General features: G+C 41.9%; 1 protein-coding gene across 2 annotated transcripts in view; it reads left to right on the forward strand.

The window, feature by feature from the left end:
* ZC2HC1B (zinc finger C2HC-type containing 1B) overlaps positions 1–13,150 on the forward strand; it is a 35,109-nt gene that overhangs the window by 2,282 nt on the left and 19,677 nt on the right. The window contains exons 2-5 of one of the 2 annotated variants that reach the window (XM_036249435.1): position 347; positions 8,085–8,146; positions 10,646–10,765; positions 11,304–11,442. In XM_036249435.1, coding sequence (XP_036105328.1) covers position 347; positions 8,085–8,146; positions 10,646–10,765; positions 11,304–11,442 — 322 coding nt within the window. The remainder of the gene's footprint in view (positions 1–346; positions 348–8,084; positions 8,147–10,645; positions 10,766–11,303; positions 11,443–13,150) is intronic. The other variant, XM_036249434.1, reaches the window with a different exon arrangement.

Below are 13,150 nucleotides of genomic sequence, written 5' to 3' on the forward strand. Positions count from 1 at the left end.
ATCTCAAGAGATCAATGTAGAACCTTCCCATGAAGTGACGTGAGCATCCTCAGCTAATCTAGACATCAGAATATGAAGGGAAAAGCAGGCATTTCATTGGGACATGCTCAGACAGTGGGAGCCAGCTATACTAGGACATAACTGTTCTCAGATTACAAAGACGGTTAATATCTTGGCCATGACCGTCTTCAACATGGTGGTGTCTTGAGTCACACTCCTCCACCCTGGGCTGGTGGTTCTCTAGTTCTATGCCTAACTGCTTTCCTGCGAGTTCCCTCTTCCTCCTGTGTTGAATTGCCTGCTAGCTCACCTTGGGGAGCACATCCTCCAGTAATTCTTGAGTCAGGGTACACGGGACGTAAACTTTGAATCCTTGCACGTCTGGAAATGTATTTATTCTACCTACATATTTGATTGATGGTTTGGCTGGGTATAAATTCTTGGCTATAGATTATTTTCCCTCAGAAGTTTAAAGTATTTGTCCTATTTATTTTTATTTTTACTGTTTGGAACCTGAAGCCATTCTAATCCCTGACACTTTGTATGTAACTGTTTCTTTTCTCTAAGTCAGTGGAATTTCTAGTCTCCAATGTTCTAAACTTTTACACTGCTGTTTACTGCTATGGGTCTATTTTCATCCTTTAAATCAGGGGACTCGTGTCCTTTCACTTCTGGAAATGGTTAAAAATTATTTTTATTTCCTTCCCTGTGTTTTCTCATTTTCTCTTTTGAATCCCTGTTATTTAGAGTAAGACCCAGACAGGTACTGGCTTATGTTTCTCTCCCATTTCCATGTCATTTTACTTTACTTTCTAGGAGATTTCCCTAATTTTATCTCCCAACCTTCTATTGAGTTTTCCATGTCTTCTATAAGTCTTTTAACTTCCAAGAGCTTTAATTTTTCTTTAAATTGTTTTTTGTTTGTTTTGGGCTTAGGTGCTAGAGACTTTCTGCAGATCTTTGGCAAGTCGTGTCTGTCTGTCTGTCCATGATTAGGATTAGAGGAAGAAAACACTGGGAGCTCTAAGTGGATGAGTAGCATTTGGTGACTTCGAGCGTTATTGTGGACTGATCTGGATGAGCTCTTTGGGACTCTTCCCAGTGTCAGCATCTTTGCTCCTTCCTCATGGAATAGTTATATTCCCAGGGAAGTTTGTGCTGTGTCTTGGGAGTAAGGGACTAGCAGGCAAAGTTCTGTGAGCCAAGTAGAGGAAGGTGTGTTTGGGGTATTCACTGCTCCGAGCATCACTATTCATGAGATTCATCACTAGATTATATATATACATATGTGTGTGTATGTATATGCACAAACAAATACATACACAGTTAATCCTCATTAATCACGGAGCCCCTATTTGCAAATTTGCCTACTTGCTCACGTTTGTAACCCTAAAATCAATACTTGGGGCGCTTTCGCGGTCATTCAGACATGCATGCAGCAGTTCAAAGGCTGAGCCGCCTGACTTGCGTGTTCCCAGCTAAAGTAGAACAAGCCTGGTTTCAGCTCATACTGTACACAAGTGTCCTTTTCACGGCCTATTGGGTGTCACATTTGTCATGTTTTTGCTCTCTTGGTGATTTCACTGTTTAAAATGGCTCCCAAGCGTTGTGTTGAAGTGTTATCTCATGCGTCTAAGCACAGGAAGGCTCTGATGTGCCTTACGGAGAAAACACGTCTGTTAGGTAAACTTCATTCAGGCATGAGTTATGGTGTTGGCCATGAGTTCAGTGTTATTGAATCAACAATATTTATTTAAATAAGGTCTCTTTAAACAGAAATACATAAAACAAGGTATGCATTGATAGATTGATAACAGTTTCTGACCAGAGGCTCACAGAAATCTAACCCTGCATTTCCCCTCCAAATAATAAGCCCAGTGTTTGCTCACTTGGGGCTCACAGAGACTTTATGGAATGTAACTACCACAAATACTGAGAAGCAACCCTACGTGTGTACATATCTCTATCTACCTACACACACCTTTGGCTGTGCCTTGTGTTGGCTCCTGCACAGACCTCCTCTTTTAGCCTTTCTGGAGGGTAGACATGCTAGAGTTGGGGAAGGCCAATCACCCAGAGAGCATGGAGTAAGGGAGGCAATCAGGGAAGCTTGCACCCTGATCCACCATATTTCAGCAGCCTGTTCCCCTCCTCATGTACCCCGTCTCAGTTCCAGAGGTACATACTGCTCCAGGGGTTCCTATGACTTTGAAGGGCTCTGCAGTGTCGATCTGGATGGTCTCCGTTCTCCCTCCTGTCTGCCTGGGAAGTGGATTTTGATGTCACTTTAAGTCCTCCGAGTGTTACTATGTCCATCATTTTTCCAGATTCCAATTTTTTAATTGTCTTTTGCCCCTGTCCTTGTGTTTTTCTGTGTCTCTCTGTCCTTTTGTCCATTTCTTCTAGTATTTTGGGGCTTGTGGAGAAAGTAAATATTGATGAGGTGTTGTCTCTGCCATCCTAACTCATTCCTTTTCTGGTTTTATGAGTCCTGTTCCTGAGATAAGTATGGCCTTGGAAGATGTTGCAATTGCTCATGTTTGCATGTTCTGGATTGTAAAGGATTTAAGAGTCCTTTTATTTGCTAACAAGGGAATGAGAAAACATATTTTTCTTTCTTTACCATGCCTTTATAAGGAAATGTGAATTAGTAGGTGTTTTTACAAAGCATTCTTCCAGCTCAGAAAGAGAATATCTAGTCAGAAGTAGAATTTCTTTTCTCCAACTCCTTACAGCCATAATCCTCTCCAGGCTTCTTATAAAGTGTTTGCACTGAGATCTTTGCAATGCTGGTTTTCCACCGTTAGCATGCTGAACAGAACGGTTGATAACTTCCAGATCACTTTCTTTTCCTCATTTTAAAAACTATCTAAGATTATGAATCAATGTATAAAAGTAATAGCTACTTTAATAATCTGCTGAGTGAGACTCCAGTTAGAGAGGGTAAAGATAGAAATGCTAAATTGGTACTCATTGTTTTATAATCTCTTCTATCAAAAGGGGTGGGTGTTTGTCTGTTTTTACAGTTTAGCTTTTTATTGAATGTGTTACAAAAGATGTTTAGTCAGAAAGACCAAAGCCCATGGCATTATCGAACTCTACAGATTCTCCCTTCATTGCTAGGGCGGCTGTGGTTGAGGGGCAGGTCCGCCCGCCCCACACTGCAGCCCAGGCTCCTGATGTTGACTTTGGCGGGAGCCTTTGCAAACAAGCCTGGACAGAAAGGTTCAACATTTACTACAGCTGCTTTAATGAGGGCATTGATCTTAGCCTTCGTCACGGTCACCTCACTGTGGTACAGGATGAGGGTCCAGGAGGTGCAGGCGACTCCCGGGCAGAGGCCGCGCTGTGGATGAGGGCTCAGTGAGCCCTGTCACGCCCGGTGCTCGTGGCTGGGGGCGGGAGGCCACCCCAGCGCAGCTATGCTGCCTCAGGACAGGGCACCTTTCCGACAGCTGGGGAGATGCTCCATAGGGTTTTTAAATCTTTTATTCTAATTTTTATTTTATTTATTTATTTAAAAAAATTTTTTTTTTCTTTATTGCCTTTTAAAGAGAGAAGAATAGAGAGGGAGAGAAAGACAGAATCATCGATGAGAGAACATCGATTGGCCGCCTCCTGCATGCCCCTCACTGGGGATTTGGCCCACAATCTGGGCATGTGCCCTGACGGGGAATCAAACCAGCGACCTCCTGGTGCAGGGGTCAGTGCTCAACCACTGAGCCACACTAGCTGGGCTAAATCTTTTATTCTGATTTTTAAAAGACTGATGTATAATATTTATAGAAAAATTGAAAATGTAGGAAAAAGAATAATCACCTTTATTCTTACCACTCAGAGGTAAGTACTGCATATAGAGAGAGTAGTCTTTATTTTTAAGTATAATGTATCATTAACATTTTTTATGTTCTTCTTCCCCAAATCACTTTTAATTACTACATTCTCATTTAGTGGTTGGTGACCTTCTTCTGTAAATGCCAAAAAGTAAAATGTTTGGCTGTGCAAGCCATACCGTTTCAGCTCTGCTGTGCAATGTGAAAGCAGCAATATATATCATATAAACAAATGAATGGCATGACTGTTTACCAACAAAAATCTATTTACAGAAAAAGCAGCCCCAGATTTGCCCCATGGGCCACAATTTGCCAACTCCTAGATATTTTTAAACACTTTTAATTTTGACATAATTATAGTTCACAAAGTTTCAAAATAGTGTAAGAGGGCTCATGTACCCTTCACCCAGATTCCCCCAAGTTACATCTTAAATAGCTACAGTACAGTATCCAAACCAAGAAATATAGGTGTGTTTGTAACTCTATACCATTTTATACATGTGTGACCACCACAGTAAACCGAACTACTCCATCACCTAAAGGTCTTTCTCAGTCTACCCCTGTGCGGTCACAACCGCCCCCCTCCCCAACCACCCCTACCTCTTGGCAGTCACTCATCTGCTTTCCACCTGCATGATTTTGTCACCTGGAGAATGTTACACAAGTGGAATCATACAGCACGTGGCCTTTTGAGACTTCCATTGAGATCATCCAGGTTGTTGCATGTATCACCAGTTTTCCTTTCTATTGATAAGTAGTATCCCAGGGCATGGCTATAACAGTTTATTTAATTACTCACCTATGGAAGAGTGTTTTGGTTATTTCAAAGAATTCTTTTAAGATCCCAGTGATCATATATTCCATGTGATTCAGCATTCTGTCACTAACACTGTAGACCTCACTAGTCTCCGTGTTTGTTCAACTGAGTGAGGCCAGTTCCCTTTTTTCTTTGTTAGTCAAGCTTCCAAGTTGAATGTCATTTAGAATATGGTGGTACATGTATTTCAGTTGTTCAGTTGAATCATATTGTACCTGTCATTTAAATTTACTGAACTCGCCCTGGCCGGTTTGGCTCAGCGGTTAGAGCGTTGGCCGGCGGTCCAGAGAGACCCGGGGTTCGGTTCCCGCTAACAACACGTACTCAGTTGCAGTTTGTCCTTGGCTCCAGTTGGGGTCGTGTGCGTGGCAACCAGTCTATGTGTCTCTCTCACACTGATGTTTCTCTCTCTTCCTCCCTCTCTCCCTCCTGCTCTATCTGTAGATAAATGCAAAAAAAGGTATCCTTGGGTGAGGATAAAAAAATAAATAAAATAAATAAATTCACTGAACTCTGTAAACTCACTGATTTAAACCAAAGGCTGTTGTTTCTCCAGGGCCTACCATTTGCTTTGCAGGTTAGTACTGAGTAATGTATCTACGTTTATGGTGACAGCTGAATAAATAGTCTTAATACATGGGTCAGGTTCAAGTGTCAGTGTTACCACTTATTACCTGTGGTCTTAGAGAAGCCACCGAACCTTGAACCTCCCATTTTCTTATCTGTAAATAATAATAATAATAATAATAATAATAATAATACCACCAACCCTATCTCATAGGATTATTGTGAGGAACAAATGAGATTACATATGAAAAGCATTTGGGGAACAGGAAAACACTATACAAATGTTAAAGTAATATTTGTACAAATAAACCCTCATTAGTGTTTCAGAAAAAGCAGCTGTTTTATCATTAGAATGAGCAGTTTTTATTAGCAAGTAAGGATGTGGAGGGATGGAATATCTCTGCTGGGGGAAAAAAAAATTAAAACCCTGTTTTACAGAGCTAGCAGGCCAAAAGAACAGAGAGGATGAGTGGTGTTTCTGTATGCTCTAATGGATGACCTGTGTTGCAAATACAATACCATCTGGCAGATGTGAGAAGAAATCATTTAAATCAACAATATGTGTAATGAGCTACCATCTGATTCCTGTTAATCAAGCCTTCCTTTTTGTAAACTGTCTTCCCTTGGTTTCCATGACCCTGTTCTCTCCTGCTTCTCTTTCTGGCTTATCATCATCATCTTCTTGGCCCTCACACGTGGAGTTCCCTCGGGATCATCCCTCGCTTCTCTTTCCATGACCGCTTCCCTGGCAATATCATGCCTCTACCTCACTCTCCAAACAAAGCCTGCATCTGTGTCTCCAGTGGTGACCTCCCTCATTTCCAGCCTGCTGGCGGCCGACTCTGTTTCAAACTCAGTGTTTCCAAAGCTGAGGTCATTTTTCATACTAACGTGGCCCAATTTTTCAAACTCTTCATTTCTGTCCCCAGCCCTACCATCCTGTCCATCCTCGGGCCCCCTTCTCTCTTTGCCACCACCCAGCTCCCCTCGGAGCTAGTCCTGCTGTCGATTCTTTGACCAGAGTGTCTTCCCTGTCCTCCTTCCTTTGCATTTCAGGCCTACGACCTGAGCTTGTGACTAAAATCCTGTCTTTCCTCCCCGGCTCGTCATCCTCCCACCTGTCACATTCCTCTTCCACAGCTGAGGTTCTTCTCGTCCGCGTTCTGGATCGCTCCCCTGGTCTCTAGGAAAATTCCAGGCTTTAATTCTAGTGTAAAATCTTCCCCAGGATCAAACTGCCTTTAAAATTTTTATAGACTCAAGTCCAGATGAACAGAAAGGAAGTAATACGAAGTGAAACACTTTTTTGCAGAATTCATGTTTTTCTTTCCTCGTGACACTCTCCTAACTTAATTTATGTGCATACTTTTCTCCTTTTCTGTGCTGGACCACGTGTGGCTTCTCTCAGCAGTCCCACAGTTGCATAGAGCAGATATTTATTGAATGAATGATTGGTCCTGTGGTAGAAACTCAATTATTGTTTGGCCCGTACATTCAACAAGTATTTATTGAGCACTTTACTCTGGGTCAGGTACTTTGAGGCATTGGGACATGGCACAGTTTCAGCTTGTTTTGTTTTTGTATATATTTCAGTTTATTCTTTTTTCTTTTTAATCCTCACCCAAGGATATGTTTTTATTGATTTCAGGGGGGTGGGGGGAGAGTGAGAGAGAAACCGATCAGTTGCCTCCCATACATGCCTTGACTAGGAATTGAACCCACAACCTAAGTATGTGCCCTGACCAGGAGTCAAACCCATAACCTCTTGGTGTATGGGTTGAAGCTCCAGCCAACTGAGCCATCCAGCCAGGGTGGGTTTATGCTTCATTTTACTTTTAAAATACTACTATAATTAAATATTAAAAACAACAGCAAGTAGTGAGCATATTATGATTCTAATCCTTCACTCATTCACCACTGTATATAAGGTGCCAGCAGTGCCCTGGCCGGTTTGGCTTCGTGGTTAGAGCGTCAGCCCGTGGACCAATGAGTTGCAGGTTCGATTCCTGTCACGGGCACATACCTCGGTTGTGATTCGTCCCCGGCCCTGGCTGGGGTTGTATGGGAAGCAGCCACTCAATGTGTCCCTCCCTTTCACATCGATGTTTCCCTCTCTCTCTCTCCCACTCTATCTGAACAAAAATGGAGAAATGTCCTCAGGTGAGGATAAAAAATAAATGAAGTGCCAGCAGTGTTGTGCACTGGCCCCATCAGGAGGTCCGCCCCTGAACGGACCCCAGGGCAGTGCTCATCATCCTCATAGGCTTCTTCGTCGCTAAGGTACCTCTTTCCCCATTCCGGTAAAAGTCTACCAGCTCTACTTAATCCATTTCACCAGTCTCTTCTGTTTCCTTCTTCACAGGTAGGAGTTGTTTTCCATCAAAGATTGTTTATTGGGAAAGAGGAAGCCATTCTCAGAAAAGTTTGCCTTAAATTCCGTGGTTAGGCAACCTTTTCCTTATGGTCCCTGATAAACTGGCATGCCGCCACCTAGCAAACACGGAGACTTCTGCTAGGAGCCCTCCAGGCATTACTGCTGGGTTATCTATGACTTCATACTAAGGTTATTAACTTCGCACTTAACGTCTAAAGCAAAGCTATTGGGCACTTCGTTTGGGAATATATTAGATATTAAATAATTATAATTATACACGATGGCCTGAAGGACATGCAATTGACCTGTTTAGTGACATGAGAGGAAAACACGGGTGAGTTTCCTGAGGACCTTCCTAGGCGAAGGAGGTGGTTGGTGGGGGGCGGGGGGGAAACGAGCGAGGACACGGAGCTCGAGAGGTCCCAGCCTGTCGTTTCTTCTCAGGCAGGCAGTTCCCTGAGACTAACGCGATGTGCTCTTGGATCCTATACAGATGGCAATCAGGAACTGTTTCCCTGTGAAGTCTGTGGACGACGCTTTGCCGCAGATGTTCTGGTAAACATAAAGACATTTTGTAGATGTGTTTCATTGGAGTTAAATGAACTGTCAAGCTAGTGAGGAGGCCGCAGTGGCAAAGATTAAAGACAGATGTGCAGGGAAAGCAAGGGGAGAGGAGCACACAGCCTGTGGTTGGCAGGCCCGGAGGACACGGCGGCTGTCCGATGCTGCCCCACTAGAAAGGGAGCTTGTTAAACGTGGTTCTCGAGTGGAAAAGATGCCAGAGGAAAGTGTCTTGGCACAGCTGATAGTCTCTGGAGAGGTTTTGGCTCTTTCTCCTTTTCTATAAGCATCAGGAATCCAAATTTTAAGGCCAAAGCACCAGGGAAATTAGCTAGTCGAGAGGAATGAACATTGGATTTTGAGCATCTGGAAACTTGGCTTTTAGCCTCAAATTTGTCACTAATTCTGACAAGTCCTTTAACCTCCCTTGGTTTCCTGCTTTGCCACGTAGAAAGACAGAACCCTCCAATTTCAGGGGTTTTGATGTAATTTGAACAAAATGAACATGAGGCCTTTTCCAAGGTTTAATTGTTAAACTAATTTCGAGCTAACTACATCTAACATTTCCTGACCAAGGCCTGGAAGGTGGAATAAAGCTTGATTTATTTCAAAGTTTGGGGATCAAACGGGTATTAAACCCCAATATTAAGCAAAGATTCCCAAGAAAAAGGATGTTAAAAATTAGGATAATGCATTTGGTAGTTGGGACATCGTAGCTCACGGAGACTCACATGGAACTACAAGGACTTGAACTACAAGCCCGACTACACTGGAGACAAGACTACGAAATGAGGTTGTAGGCTTTATCTCTCTGGGGGATTAAAACGAAATGAAGTATCTGTTCTTTAATTAAGTGCAGTTAGAGCTTCCTGAGTCTAGAAGGGGCGCTCCAGGGCCTCTAGTGGCCCGGTGCCCACAAGGTGCTGCTTTTGCCTTCACCAGCCCAGGCCACACCCAGGGGAAGGGGTTGAGACCTTGGCGGTACCCTTTGAAGAGGGATCACTAAATCAATGTCAAGCGGGTCTTGGGTTCTCTCGAGTTTTACTTCCTAGGCCTATTTCTAGGCTACAGAGAGCATCTGATCAACTAATCTGATCTCTCTCCTTTAGTTTGAAATGGTGTGGCTTGTTTAGAGACAGGTACAGTGACTTTCATAGAGCCTGTGTTTTGTGGGGTCTACACAAAGCAACTATGTAAGTGACAGCTCTTACGGGTTACTTAGCCATCAAGGAAAAGGACTTGGAATAGGAGGCTGGTGTTATCTCACAGTGGTGCAGTAACAGACTCCATAGAGTTGCCATACAGGCACAGCTCCATGTGTTGGTTCCCTGGTTTTTGTACCAGAAATGCTGAGGACCACTGGCTGGAGTAAAGAATGTTTTACTTGCCCATCATCTTGCAAATATTGTAATATTTTTTAAATATGTTTTGATTGATCTTTTTTAGAGAGAGCAGAAGGGAGAGAGAGAGAAACACTGATGTGAGAGAGAAACATCGATTGGCTGCCTCCTGCACACCTCCTACTAGGGACTGAACCCACAACTCGAGCATGTGCCCTGACCAGGAATTGAACCAGGACTTCCCAGTCCATGGCATGATGCTCAATCCTCTGAGCCACACCGGCAGGGCTATTGTAATATTTTAAAATTGAATATGATAAGATTCGATTTGCTCTGAAATAAATGACTTCGCTAATCATGTGGAATGTTTGGGTAAATTCAAGGAAAATATCTTTATAACTTAAACTGAATTGGTGTGTTCTTCATGTATTTGTATGGTTGTTCCACTTGTCTTTTGCAGATGTTCTCAACTATTTCTTTGAAACCTCTCCTCTCCTATTCAGGACTTAAGTGGTATAATTTGCTGTACATAGAAAAGTGGCCCATTTAAACTCAATTTTGAAATGCTGAGTGGTAAGAAGTGTTTTTCTGAGAAGGTTCTATTGGTAGGATGCTACATTTTCCTTTGCTGTGTGCAAAGGGCTATTTAAAAAAGATGGTAAAACTGAATATTAAGGTTGTTGGGACTCAAATGCCTTGGTTTTGAAATGTAGAAACAGTGAAGGCAGGACACAGAATAAAAGCGATCGACACAACTTCACTGGTTTCAGTGAGCCCTTGAAAATGGCTCAGTGATCAGAAATATTTATTTCAGTTTTAAAAGCAAAGTTTGTCTTTTCAACATTAGTTAATGCTTAGAACCATTCATACAGCCCAAGTGGTAGAGTTAAATGTGTAAAACCAAATGTAAAATGAGTCTCTAGCTGTAGAGTCCTTTTGTTGACCTTGACCAAACATAATATCTAGCTATGTGTAACAGGGGCGAGGGGCCAGATGGATTTGCTCTACTGTGATTTGAGAGTTGGAGAGCGAACTTGGCTCTGAAGGTGCAGCTCAGTCACTGGAGCGGGGGCTGCCTGAGTACATTGCAGCATTACAAACTTGGTGATTTATACCTTAAAAAAAAAAGTAATCCCCTCTCTTTCTTTTTTAGGAAAGGCATGGACCAATATGTAAAAAACTCTTCAACAAAAAGCGTAAACCTTTCAATTCCTTAAAGCAAAGATTAGAGGGCACTGGTGTCCCCACTGTGAGAACTGCTCCTCCACCCAAGGTATTATCAGTGTCTTCCTTATTCTTGATTACATCCTTAAGTACATTAAAGCCTCTTTCTGGCTCTCTGGTTTCATTCTTGCTCGATAGAGCAGTGTAAAGTCATGTAAGTATAATCCACCTTCCCTGTTTTCTTTTTAATCATGCTCACTGAGATTTCCAAATGTATTTCAGATACTTTCCAGATGTGGGAAAAAAGAATCTTGTTTATACTTTCATTAGAGTAGCACTAAATCTAGCAATTAACTTGGAAGAAAGTCACTTTTAATCTTACATTTAAGTCTTCCTTTAAAGTTTTGTAGTTACTTTGTTTTTCTGATCATTATTGTGTGTTTTCCTTCACTACTGTCACTTATGATTTTATTACTGTATTTTCCAAATCTCTTTTAGTGCTTTTGAAAAACAAATTCTCCTTCCCTCTCCAAATTTCACAGTCCTGTTTCCTGGAAATTCAAATCCCAGCTGCAAAAGAAAAAAAAAAATGATAGTGGAGAGATATATAGTCTAGGCTAGTATATGTTGCTTTTATTTTTTTATAGCCTCAACCTGTGAGAAAAGCTAACTGGAGACAACAACATGAAGACTTTATTAATGCGATTCGATCAGCGAAGCAGTGTACCATAGCCATTAAAGAAGGCCAGCCTCTCCCACCTCCTCCCCCTCCGTCCATCAACCCAGGTGTGTGGCCAGTGTGGTTTGCTTTTGACATTTACTCTTAACCAATTGAGGCTATGCTCAATTTCTGGCCAAATGGTCATGTCTTGCTTCCTCCTAGTAACTCTAAAATTAACAATAGGAATTAAAATATATAAAAGTAATTTTATCTTACATTTTATCTTATCCTATTTTTTTTCTAATTCTGCCTAAGTATTCTGTGTTTCCTTCTAACTCTATCTCAACATGAGAAGACCACTGTACCCAGTGTCGTGGCATTATGTAGCTCACATGACTCCCGGGGACACTGTTCCCATCATGACATATGGGAATGGAGCTGTCAGAGCAAGTTAAGTAGTTCTGTAATAACTCCCCAACGTCAGAGACCTACAGCTCTTTAATTTTTTGAGATAAAATTTCTGTAACATAAACTTCGCCATTTTGCCCGGCCGGTGTGGCTCAGTGGACTGAGTGTCGTTCCATGGACTGAGAGGTCCCAGTTCCATTCTGGGTTGCAGGCTCAATCCCCAGTAGGGTGTATGCAAGAGGCAGCTGATCAATGTATCTCTCTCACATCACTGTGTCTATCTCTCTCTTCACCTTCCTCTCTTTCTCAAAATATCTATTAAAAATATATATATTTAAACGTCACCATTTTAAGTTGTATAATATAGTGACCCACAGCCTTTTCACCCTGAACTTATTAGTGGTATTTTGTTGTTGTTTTTTAAAATCCTCACCCGAGGATATTTTCCATTTATCTTCAGATAGAGAGGAAAGGAGGGAGGGAGGGAGAGGGAGAGGGAGAGGGAGAGAGAGAGAGAGAGAGAGAGAGAAAAAGAGGACCATAGATGTGGGAGAAACACATAGATTGGTTGCCTCCTGCATGACCCTGACCAGGGCTGGGGACTGAACCGAAACCAAGGTATGTGCCCTTGACCGGAATCGCACGACTTTTTTGTCTGCAGGCTGACTCTCTAACCACTGAGCAAAACTGTCCAGGGCCTGAACTTTTTAGTTTTAAATTTTTCAAATCTACAGAAACGAGAAAGGAATAGTACAATGATCACTCATATACCTTTCACTGAAATTTGACAATTGTTGACATTGTTCTCATATATTCTATCTCACGTTTTCTTTTTTTTTTTTGGCAGAACTATTTATATATATATATATATTGATCCTTCCCCGAGGATGTTTTTTATTATTGAATTTAGAGAGGAAGAGAGAAAGAGAGAAGAACACTGAAGCACAAGAGAAACATTGATCAGTTGCCTCCTGTACCCGCCCCAACTGGGGATTGAACCCCCAAACTAGGTATGTGCCCTGACCTGGAATCAAACCCGAAACCTTTTGGTGCATGGGATGATGCTCCAACCAACTGAGCCACCAGGCCAGGGCTTGGCAGAACTATTTAATAGTAAGTTTCAAAATTTATAACACTTTAACTATTTTAGTATGCATTTGTTAAGTGTAAGTACATTTTCCTGCATAACCACAATAGTATTGTTGCACTCAACATATAGACTCATATTTTCCCAGTTATCTGAAGAATGTCTTTTAAAGCTCTCATCCTCTAGCCACAGTCCAAGATTCAATCAAGGTTTAAACATTGTCTTTTGTTGTTTATTTAGTCTCTTTTAATCCTGAACAACACCCCTACCAGGCCAATTATCTTTTAGAGGTTCTCATGTTCTGGATTTGTCTGCTTTTTTAGTTATATTAGCGTTTA

The sequence above is a fragment of the Molossus molossus genome, unplaced genomic scaffold (assembly GCF_014108415.1).
Source record: "Molossus molossus isolate mMolMol1 unplaced genomic scaffold, mMolMol1.p scaffold_m16_p_8, whole genome shotgun sequence".
In the NCBI taxonomy this organism is placed as follows: domain Eukaryota; kingdom Metazoa; phylum Chordata; class Mammalia; order Chiroptera; family Molossidae; genus Molossus; species Molossus molossus.